At 37.9% G+C, this 26,069-nt stretch overlaps 1 protein-coding gene across 7 annotated transcripts; it reads right to left on the bottom strand.

The window, feature by feature from the left end:
• On the bottom strand, positions 1-24,112 carry LOC116257542 (cyclin-dependent kinase C-2-like). 7 transcript variants are annotated; one of them, XM_050078695.1, is made up of 14 exons: positions 24,068-24,112; positions 23,883-23,945; positions 23,037-23,476; positions 8,729-8,810; positions 8,544-8,634; positions 8,430-8,459; positions 8,239-8,348; positions 8,059-8,131; positions 7,825-7,945; positions 7,621-7,738; positions 5,692-5,831; positions 5,426-5,483; positions 1,269-1,339; positions 1-1,194 (listed from the first exon to the last, which is right to left on the bottom strand). In XM_050078695.1, exons 3-14 carry the CDS (start codon positions 23,144-23,146, stop codon positions 654-656), a joined length of 1,545 nt encoding a protein of 514 aa, XP_049934652.1. In that variant the 5' UTR covers positions 23,147-23,476; positions 23,883-23,945; positions 24,068-24,112; the 3' UTR covers positions 1-653. The 7 variants fall into 7 exon arrangements, with proteins under 7 accessions (XP_049934652.1, XP_049934655.1, XP_049934653.1 ...); XM_050078698.1 differs by lacking the exon at positions 24,068-24,112 and having other exon boundaries at positions 23,037-23,289; positions 23,402-23,476; positions 23,883-24,061; XM_050078696.1 differs by lacking the exon at positions 24,068-24,112 and having other exon boundaries at positions 23,037-23,292; positions 23,402-23,476; positions 23,883-24,061.
• Between the last annotated feature and the right edge of the window lie 1,957 nt (positions 24,113-26,069).

Below are 26,069 nucleotides of genomic sequence, written 5' to 3' on the forward strand. Positions count from 1 at the left end.
TGCAAAAAATGAGACAGGATTGATTGTATTCACTAGATATTAAGTTCAAATCCCAAACTTTCATAGAAGTGTACCAACAATTGTACTTGGAGCATGCAATTCAACTAAAAAACCAACAGATTACGTGCCCCGAGGAATGTAAATACAATAAAAGAGACTAGTGGTGAATGATTATAACACAGGCACGATATTTGAACTTACAAAAAGTAAACCAGAAATATCATGAAATTGGACTGCATAGCTACTAGGAAAATTCTACTCACAAGACAAAACCCACAAAACCCATCCATATACTGACAAGTTCATCATCCCCAATCAAGTTATGATAAACATTCGAAGAGCAAATCACACATTCTTGTTTCCCTATTTCTGTCTGCAGGACAAAGGAGCAGCATAGTAATGAAATACCTAACCATCTCCTTTTTCTCCATATAAAACTGAAAACAAGTGCGTGAATTAAGTCCAGGTCAAGGGATATTCTTAAATATCCAACACCGGTTTGTAGGAATTCCTCTGCTGCATTAAACCAATTCCCATCGACCCACTTGAGGTGAAAGCGAAAGTCCCTGGCAGAGCCCTTCTCTTCAGAATGTAGGATCACCAGTCAAGTGCACAGATATATTGGACAGATCATGCTTCAGTTTGCTTCCAGACTACTGTTGCCAACCATATTGTGGATTCCGATTACCACCCATCATGTTGGGCGCCCGACCAGTACCTGAATTGCCATAAGGACCTGATTGGGGATAATTTGGAGCCCCGACGCCATAGGCACCAGCTCCAGCTCTAGGAGGGCCACCTCCAGGCATACTGGTTCCAGCATAACCAGGACCTCGGCCTTGAGGTGGATAAGGTCCAGTAGCATATCCACCAGCTTGGCCACCACGATTTGGATTGTATCCACCACTTGGGTTTCCGCCTTGAGGATACCTGTTCTGTCCTCCTGGAGGTCCCCGAGGCTTATTGTAGTGGTGACTTGGCCCAGCAACAACTTGAGGTGGGGCATTATGCATGGGTTGGTTAGGGCCAGGCCTGATTTGCATATGTGGTTGCCCTGGCTGTTGAATTGGCGGCAGACGTTGATGCTGTTGAGGATGCTGTAATTTCTGCCTCTTGGCTGTTTCTTCGTGCTGCCTTTGCTGTTGCCTTTTCTTCTTGGTTTGGAACTCATGAGATGACTCGTATTTGGGCAAGCTAAGAGGAAGGCCAGAATCGACTATAAGAAGGCCATCAATTGTGAAACTTTGTATAAACAAAAGATTTTGTACCTTTTAGGGTCACATGGCAACGGATCACACCAGAAATACTCAGCATCAAGTGCATCTTTTGCAGATATCCTCTGAAAAGAAGAAAATGAAACCATTAATGGACAAACACAAACAGCGGAGGATGCAAGGAGAAAAAAAGGTTAAAATCAACAGCCACTTCAAGAAGAAAAGATAAAAACTGGAGAAATGCAAGAACATCAAGGAAGAATACACAATTATCTCAACAAGATAAATATCATAGCTAAGAGGAAGGAGTGGTACCAACATTTCTAAACTCTAGTCTCTAGTTTTGACTTCAAAGCAGCTGGAGAACCCCTTGTAAATAGAAATAACGAGACACATAATGCAGATCGAAACAGGACACGCAGTCTCAGTATTTCAATCTATGTCACAATGGTACGGGTACGGGTGCGGGTACGGGTACGTCATTTTCGTAAATCTTGGTACGGGTATGGCGACAATTATATATTATAATTAATTATTATTATATTCAAAAATTTGAAAAAACCAAATGATATCATCATATTAAGACAATGTTCCTTCCATGAATCCATAGATAATCTCATAAATCATGAAACAAGCAATAAACTAAAATGAACACCAGTATTTACTGTTAGAGAAAAGAAACCAAATTAAAATAGCAGCCCCTAAACCCAACGCTCACACATTATTGGGAGCCATTCATGGAAAACATCCATCTTTAGGAGTGCAGAAAATAGAAACATGATACTGAACACCGTAGGCATCAAGAGACAAAATCGGGCATCAAAAGACAAAATAATGAAGAAGAAGAACGAATCAGACATCAACTATCAAGAGACAAAATCGGGCATCAAGAGACAAAATCGGGCATCAATGCAATGAACCGAAACATGCATTTACTATTTGATAAAAAAATCGGCCATCAATCAAGGATTCAAGAGACAAAATCACAATATTGGACATCAAGAACAAAACCCTAAACACTGCCACCGCCATCTATCGCCGTCCAATCGCCGTCCGTCGTCCGTTGCCGGTCGCCACCCCTGCCCAAGGTTGCTGCAAGATGCCAAGAACTCACCGCCAAGGGAAGGATTCAAGGAAGGGAACAAAGTCGATGAGAAGGAGGTCGCCCCTCGCGATTTTAGGTTTTACGTTATTTTGATGTGGTTTGGATCTGGTTCCGACCTGGAACCAGATCCAAACGTACCAGCACGTACCGGTATTGCCATACCGGTACGGGTATGCCACCAAAAGTGGCGTACCACTGTGACATAGATTTCAATATGTACAATAATAGAATTCTTTCTGACAAAATTTGAAGAGAAATTTTAGAAAGTTATAAGAAATAAAGGGGATGCTGCTGCAGTTCCCCAACTCTCTGTCTCTGCCCCCACTACCCTCCCAAAGAAAAAAAAAATTCCACTATTCAAGCAAAAAAGATTTTCAGTGTGCCTCTCTCTCTCTCACACACACTTTCCCTTTTTCTCCTAAAAACCCTCCCTTGCTGCCCTTTCTTTTTCAATTTTAACCAAAAACAATGTTAAAAGAAAAAAGCCATATCCAGATATGTCCCTGTAACCGCAGTGCTGCATCTGTGGTATGGGGAGTACAGGGACCATATCCCCATTCGAATGTGACTTAGCAGCGAACTGATTAGTTGGCTAGTCGGATTAACTATTCACTAGCTGGACATCATAGCAAGCATCGTTCTAAACCTTAGGTTCTTAACTCCAGCTTGTTCCAGAAACAAGAATTGACAACACTGAATGCTGAATAATTGCTGGCAACATTCTTCCAATGACATCCCACCGGACAACGACAAGTTCAAAAATAGACCATAATTTTCTCAAAGAAACACCTATTCCGTTTGTCATTTTTAAGTCGCGGAGAAGTTTGAATGATACATTTCCATATTTGGGAAGAAAACAAAACTGTAAATACATTGGAATGCCAAGTATCACTTTCATGTCATATACTAACCAAACATCGTAGTTATTTCATTTTGGTAGATGAACAAGACGCTAGTTGGGTAATTCATAATTTTCCAGAAAGCTATCAAAAGCACTAGCAGCAACACTTTTAGAATCAAGTGAAGCAGTCACCAAATGCTTTAGTGCCACAAACTCACCTCTTGACACCCTGTTCACAAATGCAGACTGAAATAGTAACTCGACAACGAGAATGGGCAGAGAACTACATAACTACGGAAGATTTTTCTTATATTACTCTCATCACCACAAGTGGCTTGCAAAAAAGGCATGGTACCGAACAAACGAAGCTTGGAGGCCAACAATAGGAATATTTATATGACTTGACAATACAATGGTCATGTATCATGTATGATTTTTGCAGAAAAGAAATTAGAACAATAAATATTTACTCAAAAAACATCAACTTGGAAAAATCATGTAAAGGTTATTATCTATGTCACATGGGTACGGGTACGGGTGCCGGTACTGGTACGGGTACAAACCATTTTCAAAAAACTTGGGTACGGAGGTACGGCCGTACACACATATATATATATATGTCAAAAAATGCAGAAAAATATATTTGCACATATCTATATCAAAAATTACAAACAAACAGAATAACATATCGTCATATTCATAAATCATAATTCAAAATACATTCAAAATAGATGAATCCTCTCATGAAACGATATATCACAGGCTCACAGCAATAACTAGGGAAGACGCAGTTAACAGGGATCATGTAGTGCAAAATCATATACAATAAAAATGTATTGTTGGCAAATTTGTATTGTATAATACAAATTTGCCAACATTAATATCTACAATTCTACATGCAGCACTCATGCAGTACAACGGCATGAGTGCTGCACTCGTTCACATGCCCTGCCGGCAAATCCAATCCACATTCAACAATATTCTAAGACAGTGAAGAATGAAAAGGCCTCAGATTCTAAGACAGTGAAGAATGAAAAGAAGGCCTCTATTATCTGAATCTCTGGCTTACCAGGAAGAAAAGAAGATCAAGTTTATTATGAAAACACACAAACAAGCTGCAAATCACATTGACACATACAAATAAACACACAAAACACATGAGGAAGCGGCTGGGCTATAGGTTTCACCAAAGGGGGGCGAGAAAACTCATCGCCCGGAAAATAGAGAGAGAGAGAGATTTGAAACCCGCTGTCGTCGCCGCTGCCGCAGTCGTCGCCGCTGCTTCGCCGGAGAGAGACAAGAGTTCTTTTTCTTGCCGGAGAGAGACGAGAGGTAAAGAGTCGAGGGTCGAGGGTTTCATTTTACCTTTTTTTAATGTTAAAATGAAATAAAATTTTAAAAAAATGGACAAAATTGGACCCGGTCAATGTTGACCGTGTCCAATTTTGGACGGATACGATCCCCGGTACGTTGATTGTACCCGGTACGGTCAACGCATACCGGGGCCGACCCAGGCCCGTACCAGTACCGGTACCGGTGTCGTACCGGTACCGGTAGGGTACGCCCCTTTTGGAAGCGTACCCATGTGACACAGGTTATTATTCATGTTTATAGGAAGTCTTTCCCTTTCAGCACCACACACACACACACACAGACATAGAGAGAGAGAGAGAGAGAGAAAGAGGGAAAGGGGGGGTGAAGGAGGGAGAGGCTGTTGCAAGACTAACCAAACAATAAAGTAAAACCTTCATCTCTTTTTGCCGCAAAAGGAAATCCAAGAAAATACTAGTACACAGTTCATTAGATTTTGGAGTTTGTGATTTCTCTATCATTAGAATCCACAAATAAAAGATCATGCCCTATCTAGAAATAAAGACATTTACAAGCACAGAGCTACTTAACAAATAAGAAGTAAAGACTCGTTCTCCAGACATAGGGAAACTACCGAGCTCACTGCCAAAACAAGAAAGAGATTAACTGCTATGGGAGCCAAAAGTTAGACACTTACGAACTTGACAAGTCTATAGTAAATCTGACACTAAAACTGCTAAGGACACCCAAGGCCAAACTTGCAATGTTATTTGCAAGTGTCATTCGTTTTGCAAGGACGCTCAGATCTGGAGCAGGATTCACCACTTAATAATTATAAGAATTCAAGGAGTAGGTTTGCTACTCCCACTTGCCAGAACTCACATCCATACACTAAATCATTTGTCACAAAAAGTTCGAACCTCCAAAAACTCTGAGAAAATAGCAAGGTGATACCTGAGATGGGTCAAGAGTTAGCATCCGCTCCAACAACTCCAAAGCATGTCGATCGAAGCTGAAAGCAAAAATAACTGCATCTCAGGTGCACATTTACTTCTAAGTAAACTGGAAACAATAACAATAATAAGGTGGTAAAGCACTGATAAACTGCAAAACTAAACAAACACAACATAAAAAAAAAAGTAAATGTGAAAAAAAGAACTCCTCAAGACAAATTCTCACTATAAATCATTGTAAACCTGATTCATATGTTTTGTACTTACTGCTTAAAAACATCTCTAAGACGCCTCTTCATTGGTCTTGAAGGCTTGAAATTATTGTACCAAGGAATCTTTGAAACTCCCGGCCAGTTAACCTCATCAGGTGATCCGCATAGTTCAAATATTTTATTCAACTGCTCTGGCTAGAATTATCAGAAAAAGGAAAGTTTCAATCATAGAGAAGAAGAGGACCAACATAGAATATAAAATGGAAACATCATGGATGGTTTCTCTAGAGGGGGGGGGGGGGGGGGGGGGGTGGTGTGAGGAGAATATATGGATTTGTTTTACACCTCCTTATTGAGTTTATTTTAGTTAGACCACTTTGATCAACTCAAACTGATATCATAGAGAAGAAGAGGAGGACCAACATAGAATATATAATGGAAACAGTATGGATGGTGTCTGTACTCGTGTATGTGTTTTGGGGGGGTGGGTGGAGTGGGGGAGGCGAATATATGGATTTGTATTACACCTCCTTATTGATTTTACTTTTGCAGGCGACTTTAATCAACTCAAACTGACCAGTCTAGGCTTAGTTCTCACCAATCTCCATTTTGACAACTAGGACCTAGCTGTCAAACTCAGAAGTAGACACATGTTGGGCCCCTCAAAAAGATAGTACAAGTCAGTTGACTAAAAATAAAATCATTAAGTAAAAAAAACAGACATTTAAAGTGACAAAGGTAATAACAAACATAACATATTGTTGCAAGCCAAGTACACCACATTCACCCACTGAATGTAACATCACATAATACACACACACACACATACATATAAACAATGTTGTAAAAGGCGCACTGTACGTTTTTTTAAATTCATAAAAAAAAAACAATCAGTAAGATAGAGAAAATTAAAAAAAAATCATGAAAAACATGTTCAATAATGAACATTCATGGTTCATCATTCATAAGTCATAATATGTTAAGAACACATTAAAAAAATAAACAAATATCTTCATAAACTTTAGAAAATAATCAAAATTTATGTAAACCACTAAATTGAGAGATTCTATACCTTTTGTAGAAGAAGAAACACAAAAGCCCTCTTTTTCCAAATACAAATGGATTTCCCACGAGTAACTTTCCCTTCAAACCGGCAGATTTGACCTCGATTTATTTGGACATTTCTCTCCAAAACCAGCAAAACTCCCCCTCCCAAAGCTCTTAGAAGTGTTAGAAATGAAGGAAAACAGTTTTAAAAGAGAAAACGATCAAAAGGGACACCGTGCCCCTTTCTTAAAAATAGCTCCGTATTGTAAGATATGGACTGTATCAGTCTTATTGTATGATACAGCAGCCATATCATTCCGATACACCTACAATACACATGCAAATCATGTGCATCATAAGTGTATCGCACAGGTTTTGCTGCCCTATATGACATGTATTATAGAATACGCCTCTATATCATACGATACAAATAACACTGCATATAAATATGAAAAAGAGGGAGCCCATGCACTAGAAGACCAATTAAGCCCTATGACTTTCAGGCCTAGTCAACAAAGCACCGAGCAGGCCAGCTACTCAACAGGTCAAATGGCCTAGTTGGTGGTATGACAAATGAGGATCTAACACAAGCAATAGTATGAGGAATCCTGAAAAATAAGCCGTATAAGCCTTAAAATTTGAGGACAATAATTTTTAAAATTATCTTTTTCATAAAATGTCTGCCTGTACAGTTAGTCCATCCCCTCTCCTGTCAGCTACTGCTAACACTGGAAACTATTATTAATCCCAAAAATTATAAGACAGCGGAAAAAGGGTTGATGACTTGTCTTGGCGTTGGAACTTGGTGAGCGAAGTAATACATGTATAATTTTTCTGCTATTTTCAGTTGTGAATCACTAAGTTGGATTAGTTTCATCTGCTTTGTATCCAATGCTATGGTTTACAGTTCCGAAAAATCATAAGCTTGAGCAGGCACCTCATTCTTTCCAGGCAAGATTGGCTTCCCATTTAGTAGCTCAGCAAAAATACAACCAACCGACCACATGTCCACAGCTGGCCCATACTTAGTGGAGCCAAGCAGCAACTCTGGAGGTCTGCCAATGAACTCAACAATTAGAAAAGAGAAACTATGTCCAAAAACCAACATCAACATGATTGACAACAAGATATGACAGGTTACCTGTACCAAAGAGTTATCACACGGTTTGTGAGATTTCCATTATGGTCACTAGAAAAAGATCTAGCCAAGCCAAAATCTGCAAGCTTTAAATGCCCTTCATTGTCAATTAGAAGATTGGAACCTGCACAGGAGAGATAGCAAGACGCCAAAGTAGTTAGAAGGGAAACAAACAAGCCCAGAAGACATTGCAGTATATTCTATGGGGTGAAAATAACAACAATGCTGTCTAGTGACCTTTAATATCACGATGAAGAACTTGATTAACATGGCAATAGTGAAGTCCCGTTAACAGCTGCCTCATGTAACACTGAGATATACATAGAAGAATTCATATAAATAAGAATATATTCGATTGACGTACTGACCACAATTAAGTGTGTTAAAATGAATTTCTTAAGCTAAAGAGAAGTTTGCCTTTATCTGGGGAACTGTAAACCGCATTCCAGGTCTATCTGATAACCCAGTCAAATCATGGTCCATGTATTCAAATACCATATAAATGCTTCCCTTGTATTTATTGCCATCTGCACAAAAATTAATGTTTCAAAATGTAATAGATAAAGGAAAAAATATGATAATGGAATTTTAAATGCACTAAGAAATACCTGGCCTTCCGTGTTCATCTTTTTCTGGTCCTGGTAATTAGATATAGAGAATATAAGATCAGTGACCAACTAAAGTCATCACAATTGAAGAATACCTTATTGAGGAAATAGAACCTGGAGATGTCACAATCTCTTTTAACTGAATGATGTTCTCATGATGAAGTTTCTTTAAAATTTTGATTTCACGTATAGCGGTTATAGGAAACTGCAATTGTAACAAAAAAAAAGTCAAAACTAAACAAAATGTATCCATCATCTAAAAAAGTCCCATTAGATAGTAAAGTAGCTAATTGGCATACTCCTTCTCTCTCATTGTCCATGCGTATCTTTTTCAAAGCAACAATCTCGCCTGTTTTGATCTCCCTGGCCATGTACACTTGACTGCACTTCCAAGAACAATGAGAAGAATCATTTAGAGAGTTACAAGAATTAACAATCACTAGAGACAATTCTAGAACACAGAACAATATCATTAGTTTTACTTGCTTTCGTTTATTTGTGTATATTAGTGCATATGTGTATGCATATGGTTGTGGTTCTCCAGTTTATCTAAGTGCCTCAGTCTGAATTTTGGCAGGTTAAGAAAAAACTAGCCAAAAGATAGCACATCAAATAGGTTATTGAAGATTAAAGAAAGAAAAATACTAGCTCACAGACTTACACTATACAGTGGAAACACAAGCACAAATTAAGAACCAAAAATAGCCCTATGCCCCAATAACAGCAGGTGAATATGGGTTTATTTTGTGTTCCTGACAGGCTCAAAAATACGAAAAAGAAATATAGACACAAATTTTATGACCAGTATGACTCAATACTGTCCCTCAAACTGGAAGTCTGGAAGGAACATATCCGTTGGTCCCAACATGAAAGTAGCTTCCTTGAATTTATTAAACCTTCTGGCAGCAAGAAGCTCGAAGTTTAAGCAGGTCAAGTCGCCAGATATTGAAGGAGCAGATGTAGGCCTAAAAAGTTATAGCACTTTTTGGTATAATATTGAGCGGGATACCACATATCTATGTCGGAAGCACATGCAAGCCTGTCTGCAATTCCTCCTAAGAATGAAGAACTTTAGTGTTACTGAGAGACCCTTCTAGCTAGTAAAAATTACGTGTTAAATAATGCCCTTCTAGAGGGCAAATTGAACTTTCATTGTGTAAATCCACCGCCGTTACGATGTCTTCATTAAAGTACGTCAAGAGTCAGGACCCTATTTTATTGATTAACGGTTATCAGCATGTAAATAAAAATGGATGCCCATTTTCCATATATCTACCCACTAAATCTTTTTATGTTAATTTGATATGCCTATATCCCGTGCATCTAACAGTGAGTTCTTATTGGCTGTGAAAAACTACGTATTGCCCGCGTGTATGTGCTACTGTATATGCAGCCATTTTGTTACTGTGAACGGATATGCGACCACAAGGAATATCCTAACCCTGGTTATCCCATGGTCATACTGTCAGTTACAATTCAAACGGTGTGAAATCAAGAAGCAGATCACCAACGCATAGCACCAAAGAGAAATCTCTTTGCACATTAACTGAAAATTCGTTTTGTGACGATCTACTAAAACCCTAATAGCCAGTTTAAAAGGGGAAAATAGAAACATACAAAGTTGATCAACCCAGAGAAAGAAAGGCATGAAAAGCCTCTTGAAGACCTCGAAGGAGACGCAAGTAACCTCAACCCAACTTTAGGCAATCGGCGAATACATTTCGCGAAAACCAAACCCACACAGTTGAACACCAAAAAAGAGACCACCCAGTGTCACCGATTGCTCAAATCGCTGAAAAACATTGGAAAGGAAAGCAAGAAAGCATCATGGAAGAAGAGAGAAAGTGGCGCTCCGAATTACCCGTAGGTGCCCTCACCGATCTGCTCGAGCTTCTCAAAGCAATCGACGCTCCGCGATCCCCACGAGGGAGACTCATCGAGGTTTAGCTGCCCGGGTGCGGCCGCCGCCATCGGTCGCTGCCTCCCACCCTCCTGTCCCCACTTGAGGAGTCGTCAAGAAAAGCACCCAAAGCCTTACGCGCCTGTTTCAAGCAATCTCCTTATCTCTTCCCCTCCTCTTCGTCCTCCTCCACCTCCTCCTCCTTCTGCTGTTGCTGCTGCACGTCAACAGGACGGAATGAAGCAGAGACGGTTTCCGCAGAGGGTTTTCCCAATTCGAAGAGGATGAAGAAGACAGCGAAAGTACGGGGAAGCTTTACGCACTGATATGGATATGGATCAAGAAAAAGAGTTCATAGAGAAATGCCCAAAAACGATCAAAATTAAAAGCCGTTCCAATTGAAACCCTAAACCGATTGAAAGAGGTATTGAGAGAGTGAGGCGTGGATGGCAGAGAGAGTAAAAGGAGGTCATCACCTTTTCACCCGGCCGATAAGGTCGGAGACCTCGTCGCTCAAGCTGGTGGCGCCTGCTGCACGGCTTCGGGAAAGGAACGAAGAGGAGAGCGCGGAAATGAGAAATGGAGGAGATAAGAAAGGACTCCGAGCCGAGAGAGATGACGGCGAGAGGGGGAGGGAGATAGAGAGACGGGGAGTGGAAGCTTACCTATTTGGCCGGACGAGCCGGTCCGGGTGTCGCCGGAAGACTGATGGTCGCGTGCTGGAAGAGAAAGCCCTAACGGGCAATTTTAATTTTCCAAGGAAAGTTATTTCGAAAATCATAAAAACTACGCCTCTTTACATTGCTTTTACAGGCCACCAAACTACTGTTGAACATAGTGCAGCGCTGTTGGTCGACTCGATAAGCCTTCCTAGCCAAAATCTTGGAGCTCGAGTTGAGTTCATAGTCAGTCGACTTAGTCGAGCTTTGACCACCTTAATCAAGTTTGTCGACCCTTAATTGAGTCAAGTTCAAACTCAACATGGAACCATGAAAATCAATTCTATTCAAATGAGTTTGTCGAGCTTTAATCTATTGAGCTATTATTGAGCTCGAGGTTTTATTAGCTAAGCTGAGTTTGAGCTGACTAAACTTGGGCTCAACTCGGCTCATGTTCACCCCTAGACTCAGCGACTTCACTCATCAACTCATTTGAGTTTTAAAATGACCTAGGGAGTCAAGGGCAAGCCGGGCCAAATGAGGGGCCAACCATGGCAATCTTGACCTCTGGTCAAGTTTTCTAACGATTCAAGCTGGCTCGGGCGATTTTTGAGCCAACTGAACGAGTCAGTTAACTATGACTTTTTTTTTTTTTTTTTGCGTATCAAATGCAAATGGTTGATGTACAACACTCCATTTAGTTCGCGAACTTAAATTCAACTAAAACAAAGATTTATGGATTGAGAATGATGAGAATGATGGCTTTAAGACACTCTAGTTAATTTGTGAATATCATAAATCAAGTGAAGCGCAAAGTTGAGATTACCGTGGATCTCAAATCTGTGGTAAACAAACGTGGCCTACTTATATGGATAAACTTGTTGGGCCTGGGATCTGATATAAGTCAGAAACACACTTTACCATATCTACATTCATATTCAAATTCATATTTGAATTTGGTTGTGAATCCAAATCCAAATATGAATTTTGAATATGAATGAATCTGATCAACATTTACTTAAAAATGGGTATGTGAATATGATCGGATGTCGTTTTTTATATCTGAATCTGAACCAAATTCTTAATTGGATATCAAACTTTTTATGCCAAACCACTTAGTTAAGAGACAAGAGCAGAACCTCTTAATTTTATATTTAAAAATATTGTAAACAAACGTGAGCATCCTAATGTGTTCATAAACTTTAATTTAATATAAATCATGTTTTATTTAAAGTTATTTTTTGTAAAAAAAATTGATTTTTCTCTTATTGAACCATTGATGTTATAATAGACGTTTATTGTTTGATTATTAAAAAAATATTATTTACTAACTTAATATATGTTCCTCATCCACAAGAACATATCCATAAGATTAGATTGCTAAAAACATTTTAATAATTATCTTTGTAGGTTTGGCCCCTCCTAAAAAACGTAGATTTTTTAAAATGATATTTCGATCGTTATCAAAATTATCAAAATTTGAAAACCTTGACCATGCCTGATTTGAACACTGGAGACAACTTCATTAAATATAAATCTTTCCTATCTGGGGTTTGCCATGATTGGAACCAAATCTGGGTTATATCTGCCCCAATCTCCCCTGTTTTAATCATTTCAGTAAATGAGGTGATTATCAAATTGATAATTTCTTTAAACCTAAAGATTGATTAATTGCCCATTCATAAAACTTATACAAAGCTTTAACGAACAAAAGAATCAGTCTAATTAGTTATATTCCTCATTTAGTACATATCCAGATTCGTTTCTCCAAATGGTTCAAAAATCATACTATGTCAAATTCAGCTTCCATCATTTGAAATCAATTCAATCATATAACTGATTACCAGGCTTTTAAATCATCCAGGGATATGGATTTGATCGGTTCCAGTTCTAGTGGAACATAGGCCTGATCCATACATCTGGTTAAAAAAAAAAAATCTAAAAAGAAAAAAAGGTTAAATTAGTATAAAAATTAAGCATCAAAGGCTTTTGCAAGCATCTGATGGCGGAGCCAAAAATTCTGAACTAAGGAGCATTAATTTGAATAATTTTAGAAAGATTAAATGGGTACCATTAAGCCTGGGCACCGGGCTTGGGTACCTGGCCCGATTGGGCCTGGACCCAAAAAAAACTGGCCCAGCCCAACTCGATAAGATATTGGGCCGGCCCGGGTCTGATGGGGCATGGTTCGACTCAATTATTTTTTTTAATTTTTATTATCATTTTATTTAATCATAATACATATTTTATTATTTAAAATATATTTTATATTCAAAATTTTTATTTTTTAATTAAAAATTATTTTTTTATATTTTGGATTCTTAGGAGCACTGATGCATGAAAAAAATGTGCAAATCCACAAGGAATGTATATGTAAAAACATGAAAATTTGTGGGCTGATGTGGACAAATGCTGATCACAACTGACTTAATTCTTTTGTTTGTCATTGAATCTCCAACATAATTCTAAAAATTCATAGCCTAATCTTTTATTAATTGTTTAAATCCTCTTTAATATCATATTCTTGGAACTTGCATTCGGTTCTTATTAATCTCAATTGAATTTCAATTTTTTTTAGGCAATTTACATCTTGAAATTGGGAATAAGAAAAGTACGAGAGGGATGTGAACCTTTTTTTTTTTACCCCACCACACATTGGGTCCTACACGCGTTATATAATTATTATATTTTTGTTCCTATTAAAATAATTTCATTAGTTTTAAATTAAGAAACAAGGGTTAATAAGTAAGTAGATTTTTAGTGCACAAGTACGATGCACATAACCAGGTTCGGTGAGGAAGAGGTTATGGTGGGAATGGTGAGATGACCGTCATTTCTATTCAGGGTAAAAGAAAACATGCAACACTTCATAGGCAATAAATTGGCAATGACCCTAGCTAAGTTTTGGCATCAGGCCCAAGTACTTGGTACTTGGTTCGATCGGGCCCGAATCAGTCTAGGTCGGCCCGGATAGGCCTGACGGGTAAGCCTGGGCACCAGGCCGGGCCGCCGCTGGGTACCCGTCCCGAATCGGGCTCGGAAAACGTGACCCGAGTCGGCAGGGCTTCTTATCGAGCTGGCTCAGGTGGGCTTGATAAGCCCGGATCAGGCCCAAACAAATTTTTTTAAGTTTTTTTATTAATTTATATATATATATATATAATATTTTATTACCATTAATTATTTTTATGTATTATTTTATATTAAAAAGTATTTTTAATGTAATCGGGCCCGATTTAGGCCGGGCCAAAGTCGATTTCATGCAATGGGCCGGTACAGCCCGATGCCCAGGCTTAATCCTAGCAGCATGGTCATTTTAGAGTTGGGATGTCAATAAATTCTATTTAGAACAGTATTCGATGAAGTACATAAAAGAAAGTATATAGGAAAACATTCGTATTTGATTAAGAACTTGGACCAGATTCAGGTATAAGAAATGACATTCAATAGGATTCCAATTTGGATTTAAGTAAATGTCCATTGGATTTGGATCATATATATATTTAAATAAATATCCTAACTCAACGACTACAAACTTGGATTCAAATATTAATCTAAACATAGGATTCAGATTAAGAATTCAAATTTTGCATTTGGATATGGTATATATTTTTCTTAATTCGGATTCAAATTTGAATATATAAGTATCCAAAAAAGTAGATATGGTAAAGTATCGCAGCAGTGATAACATTGCAGGTTATGGCCCGATCATACTACCATCCACATATAGTAGGACGCCTCGACTAGTAATGGTGATGCGCAGATGTGCCTGTTGCGTGTGCCTCACTGAGGCGCACGCATCGTGGCGCAACCGGTGCCTGAAGCGCATGCTTTAGGCATCTTATGTTTTCATCTTTCATCCTTCTTGTTTTTAACATTTTGTGTGCTTCAAGCATCTTATGTTTTCACATTTCAAAACCCGTTAAATAGTTTTTCTTTTTGTTTTTAACATTTTTTTTTCTCTGTTTTTCAACAGGTTAAGAGAAAAGGGGCTCTGGGTGACACCTTTTTATTTCCTACAAGGGCAGAGCCATAAATTTTGATGAAATAATTTTTTTTTTTTCAAAAATACGAGGGGGCCCATGAGCCACCTCCTTTTCCTTATGACGCTGATTAAATAAACTTTGACTAAAGATGTCTATGAGCAGAGTCAAAAAAATTTGTCTCTGGAGTACTAAATATATAGGTAACAAATTTTCAATTGGTCTTGGGGCAATGACGGGGTTTGGTGGGACTGATCCATATAATTGGACCAAAATCTACTCAGATCCAGCCATTAGAAACAAGGTTTTAGAGTGGGCTCCGTGACTCATACGCCCCACGCAGCCCACACCTACCTCCACCCCTAGAGGTGCCTAAAGCAGGGTAACACCAAGATGAAATTCTTTTCATGTTTTTTGCATATGAATGCAGGAAAGAAACACAATTGATATTTTATCATGAGTTCCAATTTTATACTTTCAATTAGGCACTTCAAAGAATAGAAAAAAGTTATATATATGCTATTAGACCAAGTTTCTACATGATGTTGGAATCTCGATGTATGGAGCGGGAGTGACACATCGATGAAAGCAGACGTGTACCCCATGAGGACAAAGTGTTAGGTGGGAATTTTAGCTCTTTATATGGTGAGTCTCACTCACTCACTTCAAACAATATGTTGAAATCTAAAATATAAAACAGAGCATTGGGCCGGCCTGGCCTGATAATAAGGCAGGCTCGGGCCGGCCCGACACCTGAAACCCGGGCCCTAGCCTGACCCCAGCTCGAGTTCGACCCAATTAAATTATAAAAATATATATTTTTAATATAAAATAATGTATAAATATTAAAAAATGTAATAAAATATTATATTTATATTTATAAATAATAAAGTATATATTAAAAAACTGTTATCGGGCCCTCAGAGCCAAAATGGGCAGTTGCCCACACCAGCCCTTCAATGTTTCTTTATTTTTATATTAATATTTTCAAATATTTGTTCTGTTATATACATAGTGCCCCTTCAAATATAAAAACCAGTGAATGAATGCCCCTCCAGGAATTTTTTTCCCCCTTAGCCATGGGCTCCAAAGATCCTAGAGTTCTCAAACAAGTTAGAATTTTTTGTTCTGCATTTTTGACTTGGCAACTTGGATCCATTTGCATCCAGGCCTCAGGTGCACTGATCAAAACTGAAATCAACTGCACTTTGTAATATCCATATGCAAGACCACGGATACTGTAAATGACACTAATTGAGTTTGTTAGGTTCTCTATTTATAAACCATGCCCCTGGTTCCGAAGGCTACCTATTGTCTTATTTGTTTTAAATCTTCAATAAACTGCATAACAAAATCGCTTCAAAATTGCACATAAAATATAAAAAAATGTTTCATACAAAGTTAATAAAATGTTGTTTACTTTATACAAATATTACATAGTCACCTTTCCACAAACTATTCAAGGCAAGTGCTCTGTCATTTCGAGTTCCAGTAAGGCAGAGCCTAGGGCTCGCATGGGCCCTGGCCCACCTCAATTTTTTTTAATTTACATGTAAATTTTAAAAAATTCACTTGTTCTATGTAAAACTTTTGAAAAATGATATTTTTGCCCTAGTCAAAATTTAAAAACTTTAATTCGGCCTGCTTCATAAAAATTTTTTAGCTCTACCCCTGAGTTCCAGCAAAACTACTTGGTACTGAGGGAGAGTTAATGAATGAACTTGAGGTGCGTTATGCAGCATCTCACTTGTTCAACTTGTAGGAGGCTATGTTTCAATATAATAAGGGGATAGGTCATATATTCTAGTTGAAGTAAGTAGAGATCTTTACACTTGGTACTGGTACAACTCTGAATTTTAAGAAGTAGTTTGACAGCATGGACACTTTATGAGTGTCCCATAAATCTGCCTCAAAGCTTGGAGTGTGTTCATAAAACAATAATTCTAGTGTCCGATGAATTTACCGTAATTTTTTATGTAAATTAATATGACACCCACAAAGTATCCTTACTACCAAACGAACCATACAGGCAAGAGGAAAGAAGGGCTTCGGATCCTACCTAAAGAGTAGGATTAATCTTTTCGCTCGCCTTACATTATAATGATGAATATCAAAAAGGCTTGAAAAACTAGCGGTATTAAATTGGGTTTCATACTCAAATAGATCAATTTGAATGTGGAGGATCGGCATGCGACTGCAATGGACTGATAGAGGATCTTGCATGGATCTTCCATGACCCTAATGGCAGAGCCACATGGTGACTGGTGTGAACAACTGCCTACACTAGTTTCACAAAGGACAACTGTCAAAATTTCTGGCTCTGCTAGTTTCCATGGCCCCATCATTTATCCCTAGCAACATCATGCAAATGAGAGGAGACGGGAAGAAATCTTGATTCCTTTTTGTATTATAATATATAATGGATTTGGGATAGCAGTTTGGGCCACAATTGTTTGGTAAGTCACAAGGGTGCTTTTTCATCTTCACTCATTGCCAAATAGTTGGAGTAAAGATGAAGTCCTCACTTTGAGGACTTGACATTAGTTCGATTTCCATGGGCATCTGTTAAAGGCTACACACAACCAGCGCTCGCTACATCAAGCTCCAGCTTGACTTGCTTAACTCGTTTTTGTTAAGTCTGTATCGTTTCTTTTAATTTGTTTAATTAGTTAATCCGTTTGACTTTTCTCTTATTTCATTATATCGTTAAGCTCAGTTGAGTTCTTACACCTCAAACTTGACCCATTTAACATTAACATACAGAACTCGAGTTCTTCGAGCTTGAGTCTAGTTTTGATGAGCAGTTTTGAGTCGAACTTGGGCTGGCTCCACTCGTTGTATGGCCTTCACCCCTGCATAAATACATTGTATGTTATCAGTTCATTAACCAGGAAAGGACCTAAATATCTATTGGCAAAGATAAACACGCCAAGCTTTTGTAAACAAGCATGTGCTGATCTTTATAAGGAATGATATTTACTTTTCTTCATGCTTTCTAAAGCATAGAGTTTTCCTTATTATCACCTTTTTTTTAGGAGTGTAGCATAGCTGGTCAGGTTGGTGGGGTGATGAAAGCTCGATCATCAGTTTGATTCTTGTGAGCGCTATATTTTTCAACCATAAGCACTATTATCGAGTTGAATAGAGCAACCTTATGTTCACCCAAGTCCAAACACACACTTAACCTGAGGGGCAAAGCCATAGATAAGACTTGATCAAATGGACGAATTAATCTTGCTTTTGTCTTTGATAGAAACAGTGCTACATATATAAATATGTTCCTTTTTGTTGTTATCAAATATTAATTCATATCGAACGTAAAACAAAAATGAATAATATACGGGATAAAATTGATCCTCCAGTGTCGAGTGTCCATGGGTTCATTAGCAACAGCCAGTGTGTGCGTGAAAAGGCATGACTTAACTTCATCTCTCTATGGTACATGACTTGCATTTTTTGCATTTGGTGTCTCGAGGTCATGTAATGAGAATTGAAACCATTGTTGTGTTTGTACATATTGGAAAACGCTGGAAAACCTTCAATAAAGAATTTCATATATAGATAATTAGAAGGACTAATCAGTTTTTTTGACTGGGTGTAAGTCATAACTATTTTCAGAATTTTACTCATTTCATATATATATATATATATATATATATATATATATATATATATATTTCAAATTTTATAAAAAAAAAATTACAGATTCACAAGGTAGACAGTGCATCAAGCTATCAGCAAGGGCCAAAACTACATTGTAAAGAATGCAACTAAGATTGATTAAAAGTTTAATAATCAACAGTTGGTTTGAGTTTTTGTGTTATAAAACTCCTCCTTTATACTAAAAATATAATTGTTTATGTTAGTTTTCCATTTTCATAGCTCTGAAGATTAAGAACACTGTAATCACAACTACCCATGCAGTACCCTGAGATAAGTGGGAAAGCTTCAGGATCTTTTATGGGGTGTGGGTCGTAATCCTCTCCCCCACCCTCAAACCTAAAGAACACAAGATATAATTATTAATGAAAAGGTGTAAGAAAATAAGATAGAAAATAAGATTGAATGAGACATAATACTAGACCTGGGCATCAGGCCGAAACTCGAGCCTGGGCCTGGCTTGGCCCGTTGCCCAAAACAAGGGCTCGGCTCGATTACAATAATAATTATTTTTTAAATATAAAATATATTTTTAATAATAAAATATATATTATTAATAATAATAAATTAATTTAAAAATTATCGGACCGGATCCGGCCCTTGTCGGGCTGGCCTATCGGGCCTGGGCCTGGTTTTCGGGCCCGTACCAAGCCGGGTACCAGGTACCTGTCGGCGGCCCGGCTCCGTGCCCAGGTCCTATAAATAAACTTGTTGACGAATCTATATTAAAGAGTGTTCAAGTAAAAGGGAAATTGGGTAAGGTCAGATTCAATTTCATGTCATTGCTGAATATTAATCAGATTATTCAAGTCACAAATGCATAATTTGTATGACTAAGAATGATATTTTTTAATTGAATATTGTTTTAGGACTGGAAACTTGGAGTTAAGTATCTCAAAATCGTAATGGATTTGCATAACACTCATGGGACATAAGGCTTAACAAAACCAATGAGGCAAAATGTTGAGATTTTAGGGTAAGCGCCTCCGGGCTGGGCCGCCGCCAGGTACCTGGTATCGGGCTGGCCCGAGTCCACCCGATATTGAGTTTTTTTTTAATATATTAAATTTTATATTATTTATAATATTTTATTATGATTAATTATATTTATATATTTTTTATTTAAAAATATATTTTTAACTTAACAGGCTCGAGACCCAGACCTGGGTTTTGGATGTCGGGCTGGCCTGGCCCGACTCATTATCGGGCCGGGCCAACCCCATGCCCATGCTTACTCAGCCCTTCACCTCCTAGCGTGGCTTGCTTAATTGATAAAAGTTGAATTCTTCTCAAACTCATTACTACTGCCAAAATATTAAGATAGGAATATTTTGGGTGAGTGGAAGAAAACATGTTTAACTTTTAAATGGAAAAAATGAACACTTTCTACGACGTTGAGCGGGAGAAAACATGTTCAACTTTTAAATGAAAAAAATGAGGACAAAATGAACACTTTCTCGGGCGTTTGGATGACAGCGAAAACCATGTAAAAACTTGGTTTTCTAAACCAGATTTTAAAACATGGTTTTTCTTTGACAAAAAACATGTTTTTGATGCAATCTCTAAAAATCAAGTTTAGCTCAATGTTGAATATACTTAGCGGCCGGACTGCCGGTGATTTAAAGTCGGGCTCGGTCCCATTTGGCAGACCGGCCCTGCAATATTTATAATTAAAAGAATATAAAAATATATATTACATATATACATATGCAAAAAAATATTTAAAAATTAATTAAACAAATTATTAGGCCAGGGCCAACCCAAGGCGGTTTTGGCAGTCCGGGCAGGGCCATCTCGGTCTAAAAGATCCAAAGCTACCATAGGTCTCAAATCTGTGGATCTATGATCCGACTACCTTCTTTTAACCATAGATCCGTGGACTTTATATGACAATGTTGGCTGTTTGTTTTTCCTCCAGTTGTGATTTTCCCTATCATGGAGTAAAAATTAGTCTAGCTACCAAACACGTCCTTAAAAAGGTTCAAATTTGAACAGCCGGACCTGGCCAGCCCGGTGCCGAGGCTTGGCCAGATGCTCATCATTATCAAGGGCAAAGCCAAGGCAGCAAGGACGTTGGCCCCACTTAAAAATAAAAAATAAAAAATTATATATAATAAAAAAACACTTGTCCAGTTTTGAAAAATTATATTTCAGTTCATATAAAAAAAGTATAATTCAGACCAAAAAAAATTCTGGTTCCACAGCTATGGCGAAAGAACACGGTGATCCATCTACCATGTCAACAATTGAGCCTACAAGGCCAAATGCCCAACTTGGGGCTGTCACCATCACGTTAACGTTGTTGGCTGGTTGCCTGGAAACGACCAGTCTTTATATCAAATATGAAGACTTTTGCATGCCAAACTTTGAATCCTAATACAGGTAACTCATATTTATTAATTAATCACTAACTAATGACCTTATTAATTATAAATTAGTGCCGATCAGTCACAAGCGTGACCTCAACGGGTTACGTCACAGGCGAATAATCTTATTTTCAGACTGATCGGTCACAAGCGTGATCCGCATAGTTCAAATATTTTATTCAACTGCTCTGGCTAGAATTATCAGGAAAAGGAAAGTTTCAATCATAGAGAAGAAGAGGAGAACCAACGTAAAATATAAAATGGAAACATCATGAGTGGTTTCTCTAGGGGGGTGGTGCGTGTGTGAGGGGAATATATAGATTTGCTTTACATCCTTATTGAGGTTATTTTAGTCAGACCACTTTGGCCAACTCATACTGATCTCATAGAGAAGAAGAGGAGGACCAATGGATGGTGTCTTTACTCGTGTATGTGTTTTGGGGGGGGGGGGGGAGTGGGGGAGGCGAATATATGAATTTGTTTTACACCTCCTTATTGATTTTATTTTTGCAGGCGACATTGATCAACTCAAACTGACCTGTCTAGACTTAGTTCTCACCGGTCTCCATTTTGACAACAAGGAACCTACTGTCAAACTCAGAAGTAGACACATGTTGGGCCCTCAGAAAGATAGTACAAGTCAAAAAAACAAAAAATTAAAGTGACAAAGGTAATAACAAACATAACATATTGTTGCAAGCCAAGTACACCACATTCACCCACTGAATGTAACATCACATAATACACACACACACATTCATATAAACAATGTTGTAAAAGGCGCACTGTACGACCTATATACCATATCGTAATGCATCGTAACATTATTTTTTTAAATTCATAAAAAAGAACAATCATAAAAAAGCAAGTCAAAACTAAACAAAATGCATCCATAATCTAAAAATGTCCTATTAGATAGTAAAGTAGCTAATTGGCATACTCCTTCTCTCTCATTGTCCATGCGTATCTATTTCAAAGCAACAATCTCGCCTGTTTTGATCTCCCTGGCCATGTATAGTTGACTGCACTTCCAAAACAATGAGAAGAATCATCTTGAGAGTTACAAGAATTAACAATCGCTAGACACAATTCCAGAACACAGAACAATATCATTAGTTTTACTTGTTTTCGTTTATTTGTGTATATTAGTGCATATGTGTATGCATATGAGTGTGGTGTGGTTCTCCAGTTTATCTAAGTGCCTCAGTCTGGATTTTGGCAGCTTAAGAAGAAACTAGCCAAAAGATAGCACATCAAATAGGAGGTTATTGAAGATTAAAGAAAGAAAAATTGACTTACACTGTACAGTGGAAACAGATTCAGGACCCTATTTTATTGATTAACGGTTATCAGCTTGTAAATAAAAATGGATGCCCATTTTCCATATATCTACCCACTAAATCTTTTTATGTTAATTTGATATCCCTATATCCCGTGCATCTAACAGTGAGTTCTTATTGGCTGTGAAAAACTACGTATTGCCCGCGTGTATGTGCTACTGTATATGCAGCCATTTTGTTACTGTGAACGCATATGCAACCACAACAAGGAATATCCGAACCCTGGTTATCCCATGGTCATACTGTCAGTTACAATTCAAACGGTGTGAAATCAAGAAGCAGATCACCATGGTCATACTGTCAGTTACAATTCAAACGGTGTGAAATCAAGAAGCAGATCACCAACGCATAGCACCAAAGAGAAATCTCTTTGCACATTAACTGAAAATTCGTTTTGTAACGATCTACTAAAACCCTAATAGCCAGTTTAAAAGGGGAAAAAAGAAACATACAAAGTTGATCAACCCAGAGAAAGAAAGCCATGAAAAGCCTCTTGAAGACCTGGAAGGAGACGCAAGTAACCCCAACCCAACTTTAGGCAATCGGCGAAGACATTTCGTGAAAACCAAACCCACACAGTTGAACACCAAAAAAGAGACCACCCAGTGTCACCGATTGCTCGAATTGCTGAAAAACATTGGAAAGGAAAGCAAGAAAGCATCATGGAAGAAGAGGAGAGAAAGTGGCGCTCAGAATTACCCGTAGGTGCCCTCACCGATCTGCTCGAGCTTCTCAAAGCAATCGACGCTCCGCGATCCCCACGAAGGGGACTCATCGAGGTTTAACTGCCCGGGTGCGGCCGCCGCCATCGGTCGCTGCCTCCCACCCTCCTGTCCCCATTTGAGGCGTCGTCAAGAAAAGCACCCAAAGCCTTACGCGCCTGTTTCAAGCAATCTCCTTATCTCTTCCCCTCCTCTTCGTCCTCCTCCACCTCCTCCTCCTTCTGCTGCTGCTGCTGCTGCTGCACGTCAACAGGAGGGGATGAAGCAGAGACGGTTTCCGCAGAGGGTTTTCCCAATTCGAAGAGGATGAACAAGAAAGCGAAAGTACGGGGATGCGACGACCTTGGCTGCTTTGCCAGTAAATCCAAGAGCAACAACGTAATTTACTCAACCTTCAGGAATCGCTCTCAGAAATGTCTGTAAAACCGAAAGGGCATTTTTCGTCAAAATGTTTGCCGTATGAAACCCGGCAATAATCTGATAGCCACTTCATTGAAAAATGACCGTCATGTTTACGTTCGTAGAAACATAACACTAATGATATAGTTATTATTTTTATTAATCTAAAAACTATAGTTTAATCCGATATAATGATATGGATACTTACAAACCATGTTTCTTGAAAATAAAATCATGATTAAAATTCGTTTTTAGCGCACTGATATGGATCAAGAAACAGAAAAAGAAAAAGAGTTCATAGAGAAACGCCCAAAAACGATCACAATTAAAAGCCGTTCCAATTGAAACCCTAAACCGATTGAAAGAGGTATTGAGAGAATGAGGCGTGGATGGAGAGACAGAGAGAGTAAAAGGAGGTCATCACCTTTTCACCCGGCTGAGATGGTCGGAGACCTCGTCGCACAAGCTGGTGGCGCCTGCTGCACGGCTTCGGGAATGGAACGAAGAGGAGAGCGCGGAAATGAGAAATGGAGAAGATAAGAAAGGACGAAGGTCGGAGAGATGACTGCGAGAGGGGGAGGGAGAGAGAGACGGGGAGTGGAAGCTTACCTATTTGGCCGGACGAGAAGGTCCGGGTGTCGCCAAAAGACTGATGGTCGAGTGCTGGAAAGAAAGCCCTCACGGGCAATTTTAATTTTCCAAGGAAAGTTATTCGAAAATCATAAAAACTATACGTACCTCTTTACATTGCTTTTTCAGGCCAAGTTTCGTAACCACCATCTTTAGAAAATCTTGGAGGAGTTGATCAGACTCGTCCAAATAATCTAATTGAGTTTCAACTCAACATGTAACTGTCTAGTAGAGCTTTGACCTTAATCAACCATTGAGCCTTAATCGAGTCGAGTTCAAACTCATCATGTAACCATGAAAATCAATTTTATTTAACCAAGTTTGTCGAGCTTTAATCGAGTCGAGCTCGAGTTCAACGCGTAACGAGGAATATAAATATTAACATCTGAATCTGAATTCAATGTTTAGCCTGAAACCAAACCATTTTATAGAATAATATAGATTTTATTTATTTAAAGCTATAGTTTGTCTGAACCCAAATGCAAATATGAATCTGATCAACATTTACTTAGATGGGTATGTGAATATGATCGGATGTCGTTTTCTATATCTGAATCTGAATCAAATTCTTACTTGGATATCAAACTTTTTATACCAAACCAAGAGACAAGAGCAAGACCTCCTAAGTTTATGTTTAAAAATATTGTAAACAAAAAACATCCTGATGCGTTCATAACCTTTAATTTAATATAAATCATGTTTTATTTCAAGTTATTTTTGTACAAAATTTGATTTTCCTCTTATTGAGCCTTTGATGTTATAATATACGTTCATTGTTTGATTATTAAAAAAATACTATTTACTAACTTGATACATGTTCCTCATGAAATCACTCACAAGAGCATATCCATAAGATTAGTTTGCCAAAAACATTTCAATCATTATTTTTAGTAGGTTTGGTTATAGCCTGCCCCTCATAAAAAAAAAAAAAACTAGATGTAGATTTTAAAAAAGTTTACTTGTTCTATATAAAAAATTCCAAAAAATGATATTTTGATCCCTATCAAAATTTTAAAACCTCGACCATGCTTGATTTGAATACTGGAGACAACTTCGTTAAATATTAGCAATTTTCCAACAATTATACAAGTTTATAACTTTAGGGGTGTTTGATAGCATCAGTTTTGAGATCCTTATAATTTGAGAACTTTGAATTTTAGATCACACCATGCCCCCTCTAGTCTTAAATCCAACTTTTAAAATGAATAAAATAAGGATCTTGTGGATTTCTAGGTATGAGATAAGATCCTTTTGATGAACCATGGATCTTTTGTCATGTCATCAACAAAATTCACATCCACATCAGATTCATTGATTTCAAATCCGAAGTAATCAAACGGCCTCTCAAAGGTCTTTAATCATGATTTTCAAAACCAAACTATCGTACACGAGACACTATTAAAACCATCCATCACCAAATATTTTAAAGGCATCGAACTATTTAAACTCCATATTTCTCTTATTTTTATTTATTTTTTATAAAGCTTTAAAAGACAGCACCTAAAATTTCACCTTTACATTTAAGAAATGTAAATCTTTCCTATCTGGGGTTTGCCATGATTGGAACCAAATCTGGGTTATATCTGCCCCAGTTTCCTCTGTTTTAATAATTTCAATAAAATGAGGTGATTATCAAATTGAGAATTTCTTTAAACCTAAATATTGATTAATTACCCAGTCATAAAACTTATAAAAGTTATTTTTAAAGCTTTAACGAACAAAAGAATCAGTCTAATTAGTTATATTCCTCATTTAATACAGATCCAGATTCGTTTCTCGAAATGGTTCAAAAATCACACTATATCAAATTCAGCTTCCATCATTTGAAATCAAGTCAATCGTATGACTGATTACCAGGCCATTAAATCATCCAGGGATATGGATTTGATCAGTTTTGGTTCTAGCTGAACATAGGTCTGATCCATACATCTGGTTTAAAAAAAAAAAATCTAAAAAGAAAAAAAGGTTAAATTAGTATAAA

The sequence above is a fragment of the Nymphaea colorata genome, chromosome 7 (genome assembly GCF_008831285.2).
Source record: "Nymphaea colorata isolate Beijing-Zhang1983 chromosome 7, ASM883128v2, whole genome shotgun sequence".
NCBI lineage: Eukaryota > Viridiplantae > Streptophyta > Magnoliopsida > Nymphaeales > Nymphaeaceae > Nymphaea > Nymphaea colorata.

Bases quoted from the DNA above. Each gene is read 5' to 3' on its own strand.
- LOC116257542 (XM_050078695.1), bottom strand. From the start codon at position 23,146: ATGGCGGCGGCCGCACCCGGGCAGTTAAACCTCGATGAGTCCCCTTCG. The intron at 8,460-8,543 runs GTTCTATTTCCT...TCTAATTACCAG, and splicing joins AGAGATTGTGACATCTCCAG to GACCAGAAAAAGATGAACAC. The intron at 8,132-8,238 runs GCAAACTTCTCT...TGTATATCTCAG, and splicing joins TTACAGTTCCCCAGATAAAG to TGTTACATGAGGCAGCTGTT.